Raw genomic sequence first — 21003 nt, forward strand, 5'->3', positions numbered from 1 at the left:
AACGCACCTGGATTCTGAAGCCGAGCTCGAAAGGCGGTATATCTCGCTAAAAGCCACCATCACGCAATTTATACGAGTGACCACTAATCGAGACAATCTGCCGGGATAATTGCCAGGAGTTTCAAATTCGGTTGCCAGCCCGGAACCGAATGCTACGCTAGTTCCCCGGGGAACTAGCGGGGCCCCGAGCTACACCTTCCGAAGAGAATCATCCCTACCTATTCGGGAGACTACGGAGAGTGGAATTCCTTCTACGATCTGTTCGTCAGCTCCGTGCACAACAACCCGCGATTGACGAACGCACAAAGGCTGTTCTACCTGAAAACGTACACTACGGGAAAAGCAGCCGCCCTCTTGAGTACGTCAAGGTCGAAGATAATGCCTACGCCGGAGCCATCGTCATTTATCATATTCAACGGTTCTGCGAAATTCCAAGCACCGTTATTCCTTCGGTGGGCGGCCTACGCAAACTTCACGAAATGGCCGACGACGTCATGTGGGCATTGCAAGCGATTGAACGTGAAGATCGAGACTGCTGGTTAATTTACCTTCTCCTGGCTAAGGTAGATTCCGAAACCCGACAGCAGTGGTCGGATAAGATCGCTTCAAATCAGACGCCTCCAAAGCTGGAGGAATTTCTGGAGCAACGAACCTATTCGTTGGAATTTTTTTCAAACTCCGACCTCAAAGCCAACGCTGAAGCATTCCGCTAAGCCGCAACCGCGGAGATCAAGCTTCGTCAGCACCCATGAAGAACCGAAGACTCTCACAAAGTGCTACGTTTGCAACGAAGGCCCGCACAGGTTGTACTATTGCAAACGGTTCCAAGAAATCCCGGTTGCTGAACGGATCCGTTTGGTCAACCAGCTAGGCCTTTGCAAGAATTGCCTCTGTGCGTCCCACGGCAAAAACTCCTGCACTGCTGGAGACTGCCGTAAGTGCAAGAAACGACATCACACTCTTCTCCATGAAGGACCGCCGCTAGGATCTACCCCGCCACAGGGCAGTCAGCTCTCATTCTGAGTCACCAGTCAACTCTCGCACAACGATTGTTTTACCTCTGTATTTCTCGCTACCGCCATCGTCGTCGCAAGCAAACTTCATCACGGCAAATCTCTCGAAGAAGCTGGGGTTAAAGACACACTGGATGAACTTGACGCTTCAAGGAATTTCCGGATTATTGACCAAGATTACCGAAGCCGTCAGGGTAGACCTGAAATCACGAATTTCCGACTACAACATCCGAATCGACTGTGCAGTTCTATCCAAGATAGCGGATCCTATTCCGCACCAATTTACCGACATTTCTGACTGGGAACTGCATCCTGGCAGACCGTTGGCGGACAAAAGGTTCAATATTCCCGGCGATATCGATATGCTGATTGAAGCCAGCGTTTTCTACGACCTGCTTCGATTGCAACGCGTGTCACTAGGACCAAGCAAGGGTTGGGTGGTAGCCAGATTCTTCGAGTCAACCGTCTCCGCTCAGAAGGGACCAATGTGTTTTGTGTCCAGCATCGACTCAGAAGAACTAGTTTTGCGAGGAGCACTACACGCAAACTACAGTCCGTGATGCAACTGGACGCTATGTGGTGAAGCTTCCCTTCGTACTAAATCCAACGGCAATCGGGGAAACCGGTTACGCCGTGTTGGCCCAATTCACTGCGATGTAAAGGCAGATACAAAGAGATCTGGAGAAATACTGTCTTTACCATAAGTACATGGAAGCTTTCCTGGCAGCCAACCACATTCCAAGGATTCCCCCGGATCTAGATCACCCGAAGATCATCTATGTGGCACAGCACGAAGTCACCAAAGCAGACAGCAGCACAACGAAGCTTCGCGTAGTGGTCAACGCTACACAAAAGTCATCAAACGACCTGTCACTCAACGATCTGCTGGCAAGCGGTCCCATCATGCAGGACACGCTTTACAACCTGCTGATCAACTTCCGTTTGCACGCCGTTGTGATTATGGGAGACATTGGAAGGATGTATCTGCAGATACGTGTAACCGAAGACGACAGCAAGCTCATCCGAATGCTGTGGAAGGAGCCAGGACAATCGCTGGCTGAATACGGAATCAACACCGTTACATTTGGTATGTCTTGTGCGCCGTATCTAGCCACCAGAACATTGGACCAGCTAGCAGAGGATGAAGGTCATGAGTTTTCGCTTGCAAAGGATGCGATTGAAGACTTTTACGTCGACGATCTACTATCCGGCGCTGCCACACGCTAAGAAGCGATCGAGAAGCGCCGTCAAGTTTCCGCCATGCTGCAACGAGGAGGTTTCGTCATTCGAAAATGGGCCTCCAACGACAAGGAAGTGCTGGCGGAGATACCTCCAGAAGACCAGGTAGTGAATCCTGTCCACACAGTCCACAGTCCACATACCCTTGGCATTCAGTGGCAGTATCGGGAAGTTCTCCTCATCTTTAAGGCAGCGTGCGACCCCATCAAGGAGTATTTCACAAAACGTGAGGTACTCTCCACTATTGGCAAAATGTTCGACCCACTTGGACTGATTGGTCCGGTAGTCGTCGTAGCAAAAATGCTGATGCAGGAACTGTGGAAGATCCAAGTCGATTGGTCGGAGCCGTTGTTGAATCAGTTTAACCACCGGTGGCGAACGTATTTAATGCACCTTCAAGACGTCTGACGAATCAGGATACCTCGACGCTGAATCGGCATCAGTGATCCAGTGCAGTATCAGCTTCATGGCTTTCACGATGCTTCGCTTGAAGTCTACGGTGCGGCTGTCTATCTCATTGCCATTGACGTGAACGGCAACTACAGCTCGTGTCTGCTCGGCACTCTAATCTTGCCGAATATTACCGCAAAGGAACGAGAAATAGTTGACAACGAAGTTCGACGTCAGCAGCCAATTCTCGCATACATTATGACGACCAGTGACGTGATCGAGGATTTGGCTAACCGATTTTCGTCATACTACAAGCTAATCCGGGTGACAGCGTGGATAATCGGATTCGGAGAAAACTGTCAACTCGAACGAAGTCAACGGATAACTGGGCCTCTATTATCAGCGCGAAATCTCTTAGTCCGGTATACGCACCACCAAGCCTATGCTTCAGAAATAACGGCACTGGAAAAGGGAATACAATTACCACACCGAAGCTCGATTCTCGCTTTAAGTCCATTTATCGATAGCTGTCTCCTCAGGGTGGGCGGCCTACTCGCCAGATCTGATTTGGAATATAATGAGAAACATCCGTTAATCATCCCGGCGGAAAGCAGATTAGCAACCTTAATATAAAACTCTACACCAGGGCTTTCTTAGCGGCTATGCGGCGTTTTGTAGCTAGAAGAGGGCATTGCGGACACATGTACAGCGACAAAGGAACCAATTTCACTGGCGCTGTCAACGAAATGCGCAACTGGTATCGGAAGATAAATTCATCCGAACACAACAATCGGGTGGCAAATTTGCTATCAACGGGTGGAACATAATGGCACTTCAACCCACCTGGCTCGCCGCATAAGGGAGGACTATGGGAAGCAGCAGTGAAAACAGCAAAACATCATTTCAACATCGTGTCACGAAACGCTCTTCTCACATTCGAAGAATTTGCTACGTTGCTCACTGAGATTGAGGGAATTCTCAATTAACGTCCCATTTCACCAGCTTCGAACGACCCAAACGATTTGCGACCACTCACTCCGGGACATTTCTTGATTGGGAGACCCATAACAGCAAACAGCAATCAACGATCAAGATTACCAACCAAGCACCGACGAACCAGACGATGTTAGATTTCGCTACATTTACGATCTGCGTCAACATTTCTGGGATCGCTGGAGCAAGGAATACATCCCAGAGCTTCAAATAAAAGGCAAATGGCATCGAATGATCAACCTGCTGCACGAAAATGATCTGGTGCTGGTGAAACATTCCAAATTACCAATAAATCAGTGGATCATCGGAAGAATTCTTCGTCTGCATCAAGCACCTGACAGAAACCCCAGATTGGCAACCGTAAAACCATCAACCGGAGAGCTTGTCAAGTCCATCCATAAACTGAGCAAGTTACCAGTAAGTCCTGAAAATTGAAACATAAATTTTGGTGGGCGGCATGTTCCGGCCGGAGTCATCATGTTGACCTGAAATAGAAACATAAACATGAATTGTAATAAGTAGAGATCAAATAACAAATTAATTACTTACCGAATCAATCTGCACCATCTGCAGCATATTTGTGTTTTGTTTTGATCTCGTTAGACATACACGTACAGTAGTAGTAGTCGGTTATGAGTTACCACGCACTTATACACTATTGCGTACCGCTGTAAATAATCAAAAGTTGCATGCAAGAAATGAAACGAAGATATGAATGTAGACAGAAGTGTTAATATATACACTGATCGTACGCGTAAGAAGATGACTCGTCAACCTTTATAGTTCCATATAAAGGTCCACTCGGTATTGGGTGTCGTGAACTCATTCATCAGCTGTTCCTGGTCGACGTTCTGCAAAGCTTCTCGTAGCTCTTTACTTGCACCCTGAAAGTTGGTGCTAGGTTGCTAAAGATAATTGCAGGAGTTCCTCTGCAAGACATGATGTTCCGTATTACTACGATGCATGAATCAGTTGTCGGTGTGTGGGCTAGTTCTAGGTGGATGGCGCGTATTGTGAGGTAAGCTGCCAAAACTCCCCTTCGTTTTTCGGAGTGAGCATCATAGGAGCAAAGTAGTCTATTCCCATGAAAGTAAAAGGGCGTGTGTGTGCGGCGAGGCGTTGCGTAGGGAGGTCACTCATCATTGGAGGTCGTGGAGAGGCTTGGTCATTTCTACACTTTTGGCAGTCCTTACGGATTCCTCTACAAGCTGCTTTCAATTTCCGAATTTGGTAGCGTTGACGTACTTCGTTAATGGTTTTTTTTGTCTTTATTTAAGAGACTTGCAGCCCGAGGCTGGCTCGTCTCCGCCGTTAATGGCTGTTTGGTGATTCTGGTGGTTGAATCTTTTGGGGAAATCGACAAGAATGAGCTTGGTAATTGGGTGCGTTCGAGGGAGGACGACTGGTCGAGCTGCATCGCTTGGAATGAATCTGCAGGCTTGCGTTCTACCTCGAACTCTGATGACGTTTGCTTCATCCAGAAAGACGCATTGACGGAAAAGCGGACTGTTTCTTGCTATACACCTGTATGGGTTCTCAGAGTTCTGGTCCATAATGAGCGATAGCATCGAGGAATTTGGAGTTCTGTTATCCCAGGAAAAGCTGCCCACCAGATTGACCACTTTTCAAAGTGTTTATCGTTGATCGTATAGTCCCATCCGATCGAAGAGCGCCATATTTCCTGAAGAAGTGTTTTCAATACCATCAAAAAGTGCCCAATGAGGCCTAAGGGATCAAAGACCATCATCAACGTCCGCCAGACTTCTCGTTTCGTTGGCCTACGACGTTCCTATAAAAGGACAGCGTCCATTCGAGAGGGTATCTTGAAAGTAAAGTGATCTGTCGACGTGTTCCACCATATGAGCTGTCGTTGCTAAGGTTTTTCTCCGTAGTTGAAGGTTCATTTAGCTGCGCAAGAACTGCAGGAGAGTTAGATGTCCAGTTCCTGATTTGCATGTATTTTTCTCACGTCTCTTGTTAGTTGGATAGCTTCTCCCTCAAACTCTACGCTTAAAAGCATATCGTCGACATAATGACGCTTGACTATTGCTTCAACAGTGACTGGGTTGTCCTGCTGAAACTTACTTGCATGCAGATTTTTCACGTACTGTGCCGTACTTGTCGAGCAGCAGGCTTCAAAGGGCATCACCTGTACGATATACGTGCTTGGTTTAGTGTCCGTTACGATATCTTTCCAAAAAACGCTGGCTGTGTTGGTCAGCATCTCGGATTTGGATCTGGTGATACATTTCCCGGATGTCACCGCAAGCAACTGCAACTTTAGCCTCCTTCTCGCTTTACTTTGTCCCATCAATAATAATTACTGTTAGGTTTATTTTAGTTAATAAGGCTTGTTCGCGACAAAATCTGGACACATAACTTTAAGAATAAAAATAAACTGCTGTTGGTTTATTTCGGTACGTTTTTCACTTCAAATTGCTTCATTCCTTATCGATGCTTCGATGTATGCACGAAACTTGGTAACATTTGAATTTTCTAAGAAATAATACGTGCCGAATGATTTGACATCCTCAGTAGAATCTGTTTCGAGCTCGTATCCTTCTGGTGGCTCATAAAATCCGTTTTTGATCCACTCTCTGGTGTTTTAGATATTGTCAAACAAGCATCGACATATTTTAAAACGCTTTGAGCAGTGTTCACATGAAAACAAAATGTTTTAGTCAGTTTCTGGATCGAGAGACCCGAATTTCAATGGCGACTGCACACAATTCTTTCCGAACCTACAATTTCTTCGACGCCATTATTCACTACGAACTTGTAACACTTTTAAGAAATATATTTTCAGAAAGTACACACATACATTCATCAATCTACGAAATATTTCACTCGTTGATGTTCTATTTCAAAAGTTATACGTGTTTAAAGGTGTCCAGATTTTGTCGCGTACAAGCCTTAATTCTGGATATAGTTCACTTGCACGCTGTAGCTTTATGGTTAGATAATCGTTTTCTCCTCATCATCATGCATGACACGGACGTTGTCATTTACTGGTCTTTGACGTAGATGACGGATGTTGTCATTTACTGGTAGCACAATGATGGGAGCATTGTTGGTAGTGTACGGTGCGCAATGGGCTCGCTGATCGACGGGCGCACTAACAATAGCATTTACTAATTTTTGAAATAATATTCAAAGTTCATTCTTGAACTCAAACGCAATATAGCGTTAAACCATCACACCAGTAGCAAACTCCTGTTAGAATTCTGGAAAAAATAATCAATGGAGCTTTTTAAGGGATAATTCCTGGAAATATTTATGAAAAAACTGCTGAAGGAACCTCTCCATGGCTTTTAAGAGGATTTCGTAATTAGTAATGGAGAATTCCAGAAAAAATACCCACATAATCTTATAAGGGAATCTATGAATGAAATTCTGAAATAAATCCTGAGTATATTGATGAATAAATTCTCAATAATCGTTAGATATTCAGTTTGAATATTTTCAAACTCCAGTTCAGCTTATTTGTTTGCGAGAAAAGCTCATTTGTACTGGATCTATGTGATGAATTTTATTGATATGCTCACATCAATTCAAGGCATTTTCTGCCGTCTCAATGTTGGCTTACCTTCTTTACATCCATTTATCTTCTTTGCCCTTTTGTTGACCGTATCAGAGAGGAGACCTCACCACAGTCGTCAAACACATTTATGGACAGTTAGCCTTTTCACACCTTTGCGGCATAAAGATATCATTCATAAAGGCGTACAATAAAAGTTCGGTTTTCTTTTGATGGCATGCGACGCGGATGAATTTTCTTTTGGATACCCTAAAGGGCTGCATTTCTAAAGGAAAAACGGAAAATATGATACTTCCAAGAAGGGCATTGCGTGATGAAGGCAAACGGATCGAATTGAATGTTTCACCCTTTTCACTTTGTGGAAACAGTTTGTATTGCTTTTGATAATTGAATGATCCGTTGATACCGCGTTTTATTCAGCTTCAAATGCGAGAAATCACCAATGAACTTTACGGCGACGGTTTCCAACTTCTTTTAATATTGACTTTACACCCCAACGTGTGATCGCCGCTTCGCGGCTTAGAAATTCAAAAATTCTCAGCCAAGTTACCATCCATGATTTCGTATATTCCTTTCGAACCCAAATACCGTCAGCTTTGTAACCGTGAGAGCAACTGAGGGCTTCAATTCGGCCCATAACGGAATGAAAATGCTTTTCCACTCGATGGCGCACTTTTCTGCCATTGTAAAGATTCCGTTTTAAAATGGAAAAAGTTATTGAGCTGGAACGAACTGCGAAACGCCACAGAAGAGTGATGGGGAGATTGGGGACTTGAAACTTTTCGGGGGCTTTGTCATCGCGGATGATGATGGTTAGAAGATGTGATCCGAAAAGTTCTATCTTTCTGGCTGATCTCTGGATACAAACACTCGCTTTTGGATGTTTCTCCTGGATTGTTATCCGTTTCGATGTAATGCGATCTGAATTTTCATCACATTCAACCAGCATTGGGTTTTGACAACAGGTGGGACGAAAGAGTTTCTGTGTTATTTATTTATTTCTTCCAAATTGCCAGGTAATGTAAATAATGTTCTGTGGCATGGTGACGGCAACGGTGGAACCAATTGGAAACATTCATAAACTACGTCAAATCCACGCAGACTCGATAGACCCTTACCAGTTGATTATGTTAGTTTGCATAGATTTGACAAATTTACGATTGAATCTTAGTTACCAGGCTGGACATTTTGTTACAATGTTAGACTGTATACCTATTTGTTGTCACGAAGATCATTGCCACCGTTTTGATCCAGATGTTTGGATCTTTAAATGGGATCGAAGTTTCAATCGCACGGAAAGGTTTTGAAAGAAATAATAACTTCACACCTATAACTAGAAGCCGAAAAACTAATAACGGTTGTCTCATCATTTGAATACATTTGAACACTCATCATTTTAACTGGCTACAAAGTTCACTACGAAGTGGGAAGGAGATCTAAAAATACCTGGGGTTTGAAGAGTTGACTAATTTGTCTAACCATAATATAGCGTACAATTTTTCTGTTTTAATTTCTTTTAATTCATGATAACGAAGCTTCGATGGTATCGACGTACTAATTTTCGACATAAAATAGCTATACAAACACAAAAAGGCTCGATAAATCTCAACTAATTGCAAGTTTTTGTCAGGCAATTGCTTAATTGCCTTTCACCCCAAAATGATCAGCCAAATTAGGGTATACCACCCAGAAAGTATGGGTACCATAAAAAGAAGTATCATAAACGATGTTGGGTAGAGCGCCATTGGACCGTGGATGCCAGAAGATTCACCCTCATGGAAAACACACTCACGTGGTTTATGGATGGAACTAAAGGTACGGGCCGCGATAGAGAGCTTGAGAAAGCAATCAGTGCGCATTTTTCGAAAGTTAGCAACCAAAAATATCGTTTACCTGTTGGAAGTGGAGGATGACGGTTAGAAATATTTCATAGAAGTGAACTCAGATCGGATGGAACCCTCCTGATTCCGAAATCATTTAACACAGCACCGAATGCGTGATGTGTTTCATGATGCATTTCAACTTGTTCTACACAGATGTGCGGTCCTCAACACAAAATGAGCGAGAAAAAAGCGAGAATCACCACTTTTCTGTGCGAGCTGCCTATCCTGTTCTGTTTTCTCGCACTTGAATACCACACGCTTAAAGTCAAGTACACATCGCATGAATAGCTTTCACACATCCCGGCGACGCCTTGGCCAACTCTCACTATGAGTGAAAATTTTGTGTGAAACATAAGCAGTCGCTGTGTACTGTCTCACATGTGCATGATATGTGTAAGTGAGTTTGCCTCGAACTGTCAAAGTCCCTTCGGGTTAGGCTGACCAGATCATTTCGGTGAAAAAACGGGACAAACGCACTTGCAAAACGGGACATTTAAAAAAAACCTTGTGACAAAATTCAAGAGCTGTGGAAGTTTCAATATTTATGCGCCTAATTTTCATTTTCATTGTATTAAGTTAGTTGTGGAAAAATATTAAACTACAAATATTTCATTTTTCAAAAGGACGCGGACAAAAACACAAAGGAACAAAAAAAAAACATTTTTCAAAATATTTTAAAAAAAATGGAATTTTGAAATTTTATTTAAAAAAACATGCATTAAGGATTTTATTACTGACTAATATCAGAAACTTTTCTAATCCTGAACCAGAGTGTAAAATAATCTAAATTTTTTGGTGAAGTCTACCTTTCTTCATTTGTCAGTTCACTTCCTGACACATTCATAGTCGGCTCTGGATTGTCAATATTCGGTTGAATATTAGTCATTGAATTTTTATGCAGATTATACAAATTGATAAATTATCTGAAATATGAACACGTTTTAAATGAGTAAAGTAATTTATCACATAGAACTGAATCTAATTTTCGTCCGTGAGGCACTTTCAACGGTAAACATCAACATAAACAATGCTAATTATGTTTTTTTTTTTCTGCACATGGTAAGCACACTCAATGACAGTCGCATGAATGAATTGGTGGAGTAGTCATCTAACTATCTCATTCTATGTTTTGAATATTCATGCGATGTTTGTCAAAATTCGGACCGAAGTTGCTTCATGAAGATGAATTCAGTTTTCCTCGAGCGGTAATGGCCGCCAGCTTGCCTGCGGGCCAGTCTCTGGTTTGACGTTTGTGGAGGTCAACTGCACCCACCGCATTCTGACCAATGTGACATATAAGAAGGTAAGCACCTTCAGTGAATTTAAGCCTTCTCATATACCACATTGATCAAAATGCTCGAATGGTGGGTGCAGTTGACCTCCAGAAACGTCAAATCAGAGACTAACCCGCAGGCAAGCTAGCGGCCATTACCGCTCGCTGAAAACTGGATATTTTAGACTCTGTCCTGCACAATTGAAAATATCAATAAATAGTCAAAGTTCATTAGGCGGTCTGGGCATAATTTTAAGACAAAAAATGTCAAAATATAAATTCGAAAGAGCAATAGGGCGGGATATTTGATTTCCCGTGCTAAAACTTTTTTTAATGAATATAAGCGAGCGTAAATCTGCAGATAAGAATAACAAGAATCTCAACAAGGAAAGAATATTAATAAAATGTACCGCCATCGCGGGATACAATGGGTCTGGGGGTGAGAATAGGTCATCGCTCTCACCGGCAGCCTGGAGGTCGTAGAGCGAAATCGTTCAAAAAGGTCTCTTATATTTAGTCTTCTTGCCCTCAGGTACATTCAATCCATTTTACAAGCTTTCTAAGTAGTTGAAACAGTGACCCATTCTCACCCCCATTTGACCCATTATCACCCCCAACGACGGTAATTTTAATTGTTTCCATAAATATGGTTGGCGTTGTCCATTGCTCCACTCATACAATAAAACAAATCCTGGCTAATTTGTAGGCTGGTTTACAGCTCGGACTCTCGGAGATTTCCACCGAATTGCATTTTAAATCGGGCCAACAGAATTCTATAGATCCCCGCACACATATGAAGCAAAATTATCAGAAAAGCTCCTGATCTGTAAACTAGCCTTATATTACGTGAGGACCGAAATCTGAACATATCTTCCCTCGCTTTGCCTTAAACTTGATTTTGTTCGGCTGATTTATAAACAATTTTTTAATATCGTCGTTTTCATAACAGCGGATGATTTCGAAATAGTCAGAATTTTTCAGAAATATTTTGAATGATTCCTCATGTTTCGAAAAAAATCAAACGATTGAAAAACATGTTATAAAGCAAATTTGAAGAAAAATAGAATTAGCCACTGCGCAAGAAAAAAAAATCGTAGATGATCCTAATCTGGAAATGGATAGCATTCTTTTAAAAGCAACATCAATAACTTAACATCTCAAACTTTTTGGATGGGTTTCGTCTACTTTCCTTGTATTTGGTTTTAGATTCCTGCCGAAAATATTGAATTAGTTTGAATAATATTTTGGAGATCTTCGAACGAATCAATGAAAAACGGGACAAATTGAGGATTTTTAGATTACGACGGGACAGCCCAATAAACTCTAAAAAACGGGACTGTCCCGTTAAATACGGTACGTATGGTCTGCCTACTTCGGGTCGCTATGATGGCGAACGTGTGCAGAATGTGCTGCAAGAAATCGTACTTTCGCAGGTTTTTCCTTTTGTTTTGATGGCGAAACAAAAAAAAAGTGCGAATACAATCATCGCACTTTGTTTTGTTGATCAAAACGATTGGAGAAGCCTCCGAATAAGTATGGAAAAGTTGGCTTACTTAAACATTAATTTGAAAACATACAATTGAGGTTAGGTTCGATTTCCGACTGCTCTCTCGCTGTGTAAAATGAACTCACCGAAAATCATCGGCCATCGGTTACACAAAAATGAGTAACATCGTAGTTACTCATAATATGAGTTGTTCCAGGAGAGGCCCGTTTTGTGTGAACGGAACACAAAAATATGTAAGTCATTTTAAGCGTGCAGTTTGATAAATTTGTTATCATGGCTTGTTACGATTCGGAAAAGTTTTTGCTTTCATCGTTGTTCGTTATCTATTGAGAGCAATTTCTAAAAACTCTGAATTAAAAATGCTTTTTATGATCTCTATCATAATGATTTAGTATAAGTGATACTAGCGTTTCACGCTATATATATATTAGACATAGAGCAATGTAATGTTATACAAAGTTCTAGATGAAACACAAAATAACACATGTCGAAATTTAGCCTCTGGAATGATTTATTGGCTAAATGCTAAATGTCATTAAATTAATCAAATCAAATAATGAAAAAATAAGCTCAATTCCTGGAGAACACAAAATTTCTTTAAATAGATGAATGGACAATTTTGTTAGATCGCACAGTAGCAGGGCTGGGAACAAATGTCGGACAAAACCTAAAATGTTTAATAACATTGTTTATGAGTAGTCCTGAAAATTGTCCCTGACTTTAGTGTAATAACTTCGTTTTTGGCATTTAAAGCCATTTTAAATTAATGCTCTACTGAGTTGATCCTGTTGTTGGCATTTATTGACAATAAGGTTTGCTGACGTTTAATTATCTTTCTCTTGCACGTGCATAGAAAGGATGGGATTGATTTTCATCAGGAAATGCTTCGGAAGTGGGAAAACAAATCTTTCCTATGCGCTTGAAAGAAAAGGATGCGTAAACGTCAGCAAGTTCTGTAGCTTATTGTCATTACACTGCCCTTCTACGCATAATAGTCCCAAGTTGGTTTGGCAACTTCGAGTCAAATTGTCCCACTGAAAAATTTCGTTATCATCTAACGATGATGTTGGCTGGAAAACGTCTACATAAAGTGTGATTCATTTAATATTCCAAAAAAGTGTTTGCTACGCTACGCTCATTAGATTCCAAAAATATTGGGAAACTTTTCAGATCTATTCGATTTAAAAAAAGCGATATTAAAGGCAGTGCTGGTAAAAACTCAAATTCTCAAATCTCATCCACGATTCAAATCAAGCGCGAAGCAAACCTCACCCGACTCATGGCCCAGAGAATCGTCCATTCTTCGACTAGCGATTTGCATCATTGCGTGATTTTTACGTGTTCCTATTCGTTAAATTCATCGGAATAACTTTCTTTGCTTAAAACAATGGGTTATAAATCCATACCTAAACATAAAATACGCTTCGATTGGGTATTGACACTTTTTGGAGCGAAATCATTTTTCGGCGAATGAGCGAAACGATGCGATTCTGCGTGAAAAACTCATGCGCGATGCTCTCCATACAGAATCGCAAGCGAGTCAGCTCGCGCATGAGGCTTCGGTGAGTGAGATTTGAGCATGATTCTACCAACACTGCACTATGGTCCAGGATACAGATTTACGCGGAAAGATGCATTTTACGCCAAAACATTATTTTTTAGAAAAAACTGTTGTTCTACAACATTGTTCGAAATAGTAAGGCCATCATTATGGAGCAACCAAAAAATAAGGTGGCCCATCATATAAAAAAAATTGAAAATATTTTTTTTATTTCTCGGAATATTGACATGTTATGTTCTATAAAAAAATCGGAAAAAGATATTGAGCATATGCACCCATTAAAAGTTGCATTTTTTTAGTTCTAAAAGTCACCTGAAGACGACTTTTTCGAGAAATCTAAAACAAAAAAAAAGAAGATCAAAAATACTGTTTTTTTTAGGTACACCCTAATCCAATTAGAAAAAATGCTCTAAATCAGCCAACTCTTAAAGCTATAGAAAAAGTTTTTTTAGCAAAATTGATTGAAATAAGCTGCGCTACAATTTTCCAGAACATAACATGTCAAAATTCCGAGAAATAAAAAAAAAAATAATATTTTTTATATGATGGGCCACCCTATTTTTTGGTTGCACCATAATGATGGCCTTACAATTTCAAACAATTTTGTAGAACAACAGTTTTTTCTAAAAAATATGGTTTTGGCGTAAAATGCATCTTTCTGCGTAAATCTGTATCCTGGACCATAGTGCACTGATTAAAGGTAGACATATAAGAAAAGGCCAATACAGCCCTGTTAGGAGAACAGACCCTTCATATAAATTTGGCATAACGACTCTTCCTTACCGATATTGAAGAAGGGAGGTATCGAGATAATGAAAACATCTCTTTTTTAACACTAAGTGCTTTTCAAACCATGTGTGTGTATAGAAAAATGCATTATCAGCAATGATTCAAATTGTTCGGGGCTGTCATTTTGAATACGGATCTGAAATATTCATTTTTCCAGCAACGGTTCTGGATTCTTTTTGCCTTTCTCGTATACTAAGTATACGGTAAAGGCTATATGATCGCTCCAAAAACAAACTTTTTATAGAAGGCCCGGAGACCCATAGTGTTATATACCAATCGACTCAGTTCGACAAATTGAGGTGATGTCTGTGTGTGTGTGTTTTTTTTCTTCCTAAGCAATGGAGGGGGAATCTGCTCAACAGACATCCTGGGAAGTCCAGGAAGTGCGGGGTTAGGGACCACCTTCAACAGCAAACGAGGGAGGCAGGACTACATCCCCGAAGCGAAAGTGACGATACCATGTTGTTCTTCGCGCGACCACTTGTTCGATAAAAGGATTGAGTTCGACCACAGAGCATGACCACCGGTATGATCCATGGAGCCGACTCCGATCCCTTGGACCACCTCTTATTTGCGCCTGAACTAGCCACCCTTGAGTCCACGCGCCACCTTCTGTGTTTCTTCGAGACGTTTTGGGCTATAGCCGATAAAACGGCGTTCCAGCCAACTTCATCTTTACACATCCTCCGAACTAGGTTGTCCGGGGTAGTGTCCAGACCACATGTGGCAAGCATGTGGTCACGCATTGCGCGAAAACGTAAGCACACGAACAACACGTGTTCCGCCGTTTCCTCTAAACCTGTGCACACCAAACACTCGGGTGAGGCCGAGCAAGCCAGCTGCGTTACCTGCACTGTGATTTTGCAGCACGCTTAAACGCCGGTCACATCGAACCCCCCATGGGGTGTTTGCTGTTCACAGCTTTGCTGGAACAAATCAAACCATTGGAAGCCTTATGTCCCACCAATCCGCAGCGTCGGCAGAGATTGCTTCTGTCAGGGCCTTTGCAGTCCCATTGCTTGTGCCCCGGTTCCAGGCACTTGAAGCAAACGTCGGGTTGCTCGTATATGCCCACAGGGCATACCGACCATCCCACCTTGACGCTCCCTAACTTGACTACCTTGGAGGCATCCGCTGCAGATAGCCGAACCAATGCTACCTGCGTCGCTGCCGGACCTTTCCGTAGCCGAACGGCTATGGTGGGAGTCTCCACTTCACACTGTCGCCACAGTGCGGTGATGAGCTCTTCGACTTCGGTGATCTCGTCCAGGTCTTTAACCCTTAGATTCACCTCCGTCGTGAGTGCCCTCATCTTGACCGTCTCGCCTAGGACTTCCTCCGTCAACTTCTTGTAGGCGGCGCCCTTTTGCGAGACGCCCCGCTTCATCTCGAGGATCATCTCGCCCATCCTGGTACGTCTTATTCGACGTACGTCGGCGCCGAGTTCACCGAGCTTGACGTCACTCCTCATCGCCTTCAAGACGTCCGAGTACTTAGCCTCATCCGTCTTGATGACTAGGGCATCACCCCTGGAGCGATTGGCGCCTACCCTAGACTTCTTGCTACCCTCATTCGCCTGGGCCTTCTTTTCGGCCCTTGACGTCTTCGGTTTCCTCTTTTTCTTGATTAGGGTCCAGAAGGCGTTATCCCCCTCTATTTCCCTGGTCTGGGGCGGCCTTTCCAGGTCCTTCCTCCCCCGGTTTTGGAGGTACCTGGCCGGGGTTCAGCTTACCAGCCCCATTACCCTTGTTAGTAACCCTCCGCGTTTTGGAGCGGCCCCCAGGGAGCTCATCCCCTGGAGATTGTCTCCCCCATTTTTGGGTCTGCTCCGTTGGAGCAGTCACCCCCGACGTGCCCGCGAATCCTTGGGCCTCAGTCTGAGTAGACCTCGACTCCACGGATTTCACGGGTTCGCACTTGGCCGTCCCGACCGCCCTCTCCAGATTGGCGTCCAACATCGACTTTCGAAGTTTCAACAAGCTCCCCTTGAGGTCCTTACTGATATTATGCTTCGATGACGCAAAGTCGATGATGGCGTCCAGCTGTTCCGTCGCCACCTCAAAGGCCGAAAGCCCAACGCGTTTGCGGTTCATCGCCCTCACAAGCCATGAGCCGTCCATAACCTCTAAAGGCGTAGCCGGGGAGAAGGTTAGGTGGCTGCGCACCGAGCTGCCGACTATTGCCTCCGGTCTCCTAGGCGGAGAACTAGACAACCCACCTCTTGCGAGAGGCCTACACTACTACCACTAATTGAAGAATTGACTGGGGTTTCCATTTTGATCCCACGAGTTGCTAGGCCAGAGCCTAGCATGACGCGGTAAGGGACAATTACTGTGGAGGGTGCCCAGGTACCCCACAGGCTCCGTTAAAGGCCTAGCTCATTATTTCACCCACTGGCCATGCATCCCCTCGGCACGGGTCGCCAGCCTGTATGTCTGTAATCTGCGCCGTTTGTTTTGCCTTTGAGATAAATGAAATCCACGCAAGTTCTGGGTTTGAATTCCTAAATTAGCCTTCCAAACAAGTTGTGGTGGCAGACAGTATCAGTGAAATTCTGAGCGAAAAGAGTGTGCATTGCATGAACGGGGAAGGGTCCTAAAACGATTAAATGTAGCAGATAACGCCACTAAATTAGGAAAAAGGCCCAACTTCCAAGCAGGCGATCGTTGCTTCAACAGATCATCGTTCATTTGCAAATAATTTAAACCAAAATGAGTACTCGCCACCAGACACCCAAGAATGGGTGCATGTCTACAGGCGGATGGTTCGTAAATCGTCTTCCACCTGATCGATCCACCTTCCTCGCAGCGTACCTCACTTTATTGTGCCCGTCGGACGCTATCGAGAACCATTTTCATAGGGTTGTTGTCCAACATTCTGGTTACGTGACCGGCCCACCGCAGTATTCCGCAGTATCGTGGTGTTAACAATGTTTCTCCCAACAGCTGTTGCAACTCGTGGTTCATTCGCCTCGTCTATAAACCATCTTCCATCTACACTCCGCCATAAATAGTACGCATATTTTGTTAAGAAAATTATTTTGAGCTTTTTAGTGGAATGTCTTCACTTGTCATAAGACGAGTTTGTACAATCCCATTTAATTCCACCACTTTATTGTACCTTGACAGATACGTATTTTGACCTCAACAGTAACGTCGTCTTCAGTGTATCGTAAGTCGAGGCTAGTACGAGACACTGAAGACGACCTCACTGTTGAGGTCGAAATACGTATCTGTCAAGGTACAATTAAGTGGTGGAATTAAATGGGATTGTACAAACTCGTCTTAGGACAAGTGAGTACGCAATATTTTCATCTCGAAAATTTTTGGGCCTAGAGGATTAAAAGTTACCTGCCAATGATCATACTGCTATTTACTATGGTCCTGATAATTTCCTTCAAATCCTCCGCAACAATGCGAATATTACAATTATTCTTTTTCTTCTTCATGTTCTTCCGGATCGAGAATCGAATTCACCATCTCCGCTAATCCTACGCTTTTGCTTGCAAGGCTACTGGATAATATTACAATTCGTGTTGATGTATGCACATTGTCTATAAATATATTGTCGTTCAATGATTTTTTTAAATAATAGAAATATCATGGGTTAAGGGGACCTCTGCTTAAAATTTTAGAAGTGACCCTAAGAACATATCCTAAAAATCTTTCCTGCGCGAAACGATGTAAAGATAAAATGGTAATTAGTCCCGATGTTATTCGTCTTACCAATTGATTAGATTGTGGCTAGATGCGACACAAGCAACCGCTATTAATAAGAAATCTTAGTCGCATCCATTAAACGAACATCAAATTACAGAAACATAATTATGCAAAATCTGCTTCGAGTTGTGCCGCCCTGGTCGGTGACATTGCGTCTTGTCGTGCCGCACCATAAGAGGCAATTCGGTCTTCGCTTAACAAAAGGCAAAATTCAATTTCAGTCCCGTCCTCCAAGCTGTCTACTTTGCATGAATAATTAAATTTCGATGTAATAAATCATTGGCGTTTTTCCTACTTTAGAATACTTACCGAATAGTAGCAGCAAAAAGTCCGAAACAGCCAAGTTGAACAGATAGTAGTTGGTGGCCGTGTGCATCGACCGATTCTTGGCAATCACAATACAGATGGCCAAATTACCCACGATGCCGGCCACAAAGATGAAACAGTAGAATATGGTGATGGGCAGTATGATACAGATGGAATCGGCTTTGGTGCCAAAATTTTCGTTCAACATTTCACCGCCGCCACCGCTGCTGGAACCGTTGATCGAAACGACCGCTGGCTGCTGCAGCAGAAGATCCACGCTGGTTCCGTTCCGGGCTCCTGGGCCGCCACCCTCGTCGGTATCCGCGGCGAAGCTGGTGGACGATGCTGCCGTTACCATGGCCAGATAAATCAGAGAACGATCAATAAAGGCTTCGCCATCCGTTGGCACCTGCTGCAGCTCCATCATGATGGGCTTGAGCCAGCAGCGGAGGAAATGGACGGCGGGTTCGTCTGAATTGTTACGCTTTTCCGGAAAGGACTTCGCTCCAAGGGGAAAATGTGTTCAGAGAGCGCTTGGGCACTGACTGGTGCTAATGAAACACTCCGTAACGGTCAGCTAGCAACATGCTGAAAGAAGCGAAACAGAAAGTAATGAAAATGATTTAATTAAAAGCAAATACTTGATATCTTTCATTAGATTTATGTTGCATTTCTAAAGTAAAGTGCGTGAATCAAAAAGCCTGGACCCCTTTATTCTAAGATAAAGCATTGTTTTCCATGATTCAAATAAGTATTATTTGATTAAATATTGGAAGTCCTATCCAAACAACACTGTTTGGATTATCATCACGTGAGCAGAAAGATATTGGCACCAAATGTGACACATACGTGCCCAACGCGCGCGTTCAGTTTAACTCAATTTAGCCTCGTTGGCGTTGACGGACTATCGCAATACAATTCATCGTCGTCTTTGTCTTTGCAGGCATCTAACGATGGGGCTTCCGATGCCCATTCCCCCATAAATAAGCTCAAATTCGTAAACTCCCCACGTTTCGTTTCCGTTGATCTGCCGTAGAGGGGTTTTCTCAGATATACTTTTCTCATAATAAAAATCAAATTTACTGATAAAGAAAAGCAATATTTTGTATCAGCATTGGGACAGCGCCATGCAATGCGGCTGGGATACAAAGAGACAACTGATAACAGTTGGGGGATTTTATTTTTTTTCCACACGAGATCCTTATATCGGAATAAAATCGAAATGTGCTCCCAGTCACATCCCGGACAGAAGGGAATGGCGAATGAATATCAAGTTTTACCATCAATACAGGATATCAAGATTCAGGATGGTGAATTTTAATGAGTAACCCCGGGGTGATCAGGATGAAATTGTTTCAGAATGATAAAGCACAAATACAAATGAATTCGAAGTTTTCATTCTCTGAAACTTGAAGTCCTTAAAGAGCACAATGCTAAAAATATTTCTTAAAGCTCAAAGCTGTGAAATCGTGGAGCTATTCGAACTAAAATCAATTTCCCGACCCTTTATGTTGTCCTTAGATTCGGGATAGAAATTGTTGCATATCCCGGGTTTTGCTATGTAATATTGAAAATATACAAATCCCGATGGCTCAAGATAAGATATGTTTTGAGCGTCAAAATTCTCAGCATTTATCTGTTTCAATCTCATGTATTGTGCTCGTTCAATAGTCTATGTGGTGCTTGAAGCATAAGATAAAGTAGCTGTTAAGAAGGCTTTCTAAGAATGGATATGAGATTGGAATAAAATATGTTTATCATACACCAAACAAAATAAAAATAGAATCATCCAGCTTATGTTTGTCACGTTTGTGACACTGAGTCTTTGAGTCTTTTGAATGGAACGTCATGCCGTAAGCCTTGTAGTTCTTGACTAAACTTTTATTCCAATTGACTGGTTAAATATAGGAACGATACAAGATGAAGATTTATTTCATTGGTAATAATGTGTTCAAATATCTAACAATGTACGATCATTTAATTTAGACTGCGTATGGAGCAGCAACGTAGAAACAATCCAAATCCAATCCAAATCCAATCCATATCCAATCCAATCCAAATCCAATCCAAATCCAATCCAAATCCAATCCAAATCCAATCCAAATCCAATCCAAATCCAATCCAAATCCAATCCAAATCCAATCCAAATCCAATCCAAATCCAATCCAATCCAATCCAATCCAATCCAAACCAACCAAACCAATCCAAACCAATCCAACCAATCCAAACCAATCCAAACCAATCCCAAACCAATCCAATCCAACCAATCCAAACCAATCCAAACCAACCAAACCAATCCAAACCAATCCAAACCAATCCAAACCAATCCAAACCAATCCAAACCAATCCAAACCAATCCAAACCAATCCAAACCAATCCAAACCAATCCAAACCAATCCAAACCAATCCAAACCAATCCAAACCAATCCAAACCAACCAAACCAACCAAACCAATCCAAACCAACCAAACCAATCCAAACCAATCCAAACCAATCCAAACCAATCCAAACCAATCCAAACCAACCAAACCAATCCAAACCAATCCAACCAACCAAACCAATCCAAACCAATCCAAACCAATCCAAACCAACCAAACCAATCCAAACCAATCCAACCAATCCAAACCAATCCAAACCAATCCAAACCAATCCAAACCAATCCAAACCAATCCAAACCAATCCAACCAATCCAAACCAATCCAAACCAATCCAAACCAACCAAACCAATCCAAACCAATCCAAACCAATCCAAACCAATCCAAACCAACCAAACCAATCCAACCAATCCAAACC

General features: G+C 42.6%; 1 protein-coding gene across 1 annotated transcript in view; it reads right to left on the reverse strand.

Moving 5' to 3' along the window:
* LOC134224292 (pyrokinin-1 receptor-like) overlaps window positions 1-21003 on the reverse strand; it is a 220522-nt gene that overhangs the window by 52719 nt on the left and 146800 nt on the right. Inside the window, exon 3 of the mRNA XM_062703629.1 lies at window positions 18215-18799. Within this exon, the coding sequence (XP_062559613.1) occupies window positions 18215-18638 (424 nt within the window). The 5' untranslated portion in view covers window positions 18639-18799. The remainder of the gene's footprint in view (window positions 1-18214; window positions 18800-21003) is intronic.

Source organism: Armigeres subalbatus, chromosome 1, assembly GCF_024139115.2.
Source record: "Armigeres subalbatus isolate Guangzhou_Male chromosome 1, GZ_Asu_2, whole genome shotgun sequence".
Lineage (NCBI taxonomy): Eukaryota > Metazoa > Arthropoda > Insecta > Diptera > Culicidae > Armigeres > Armigeres subalbatus.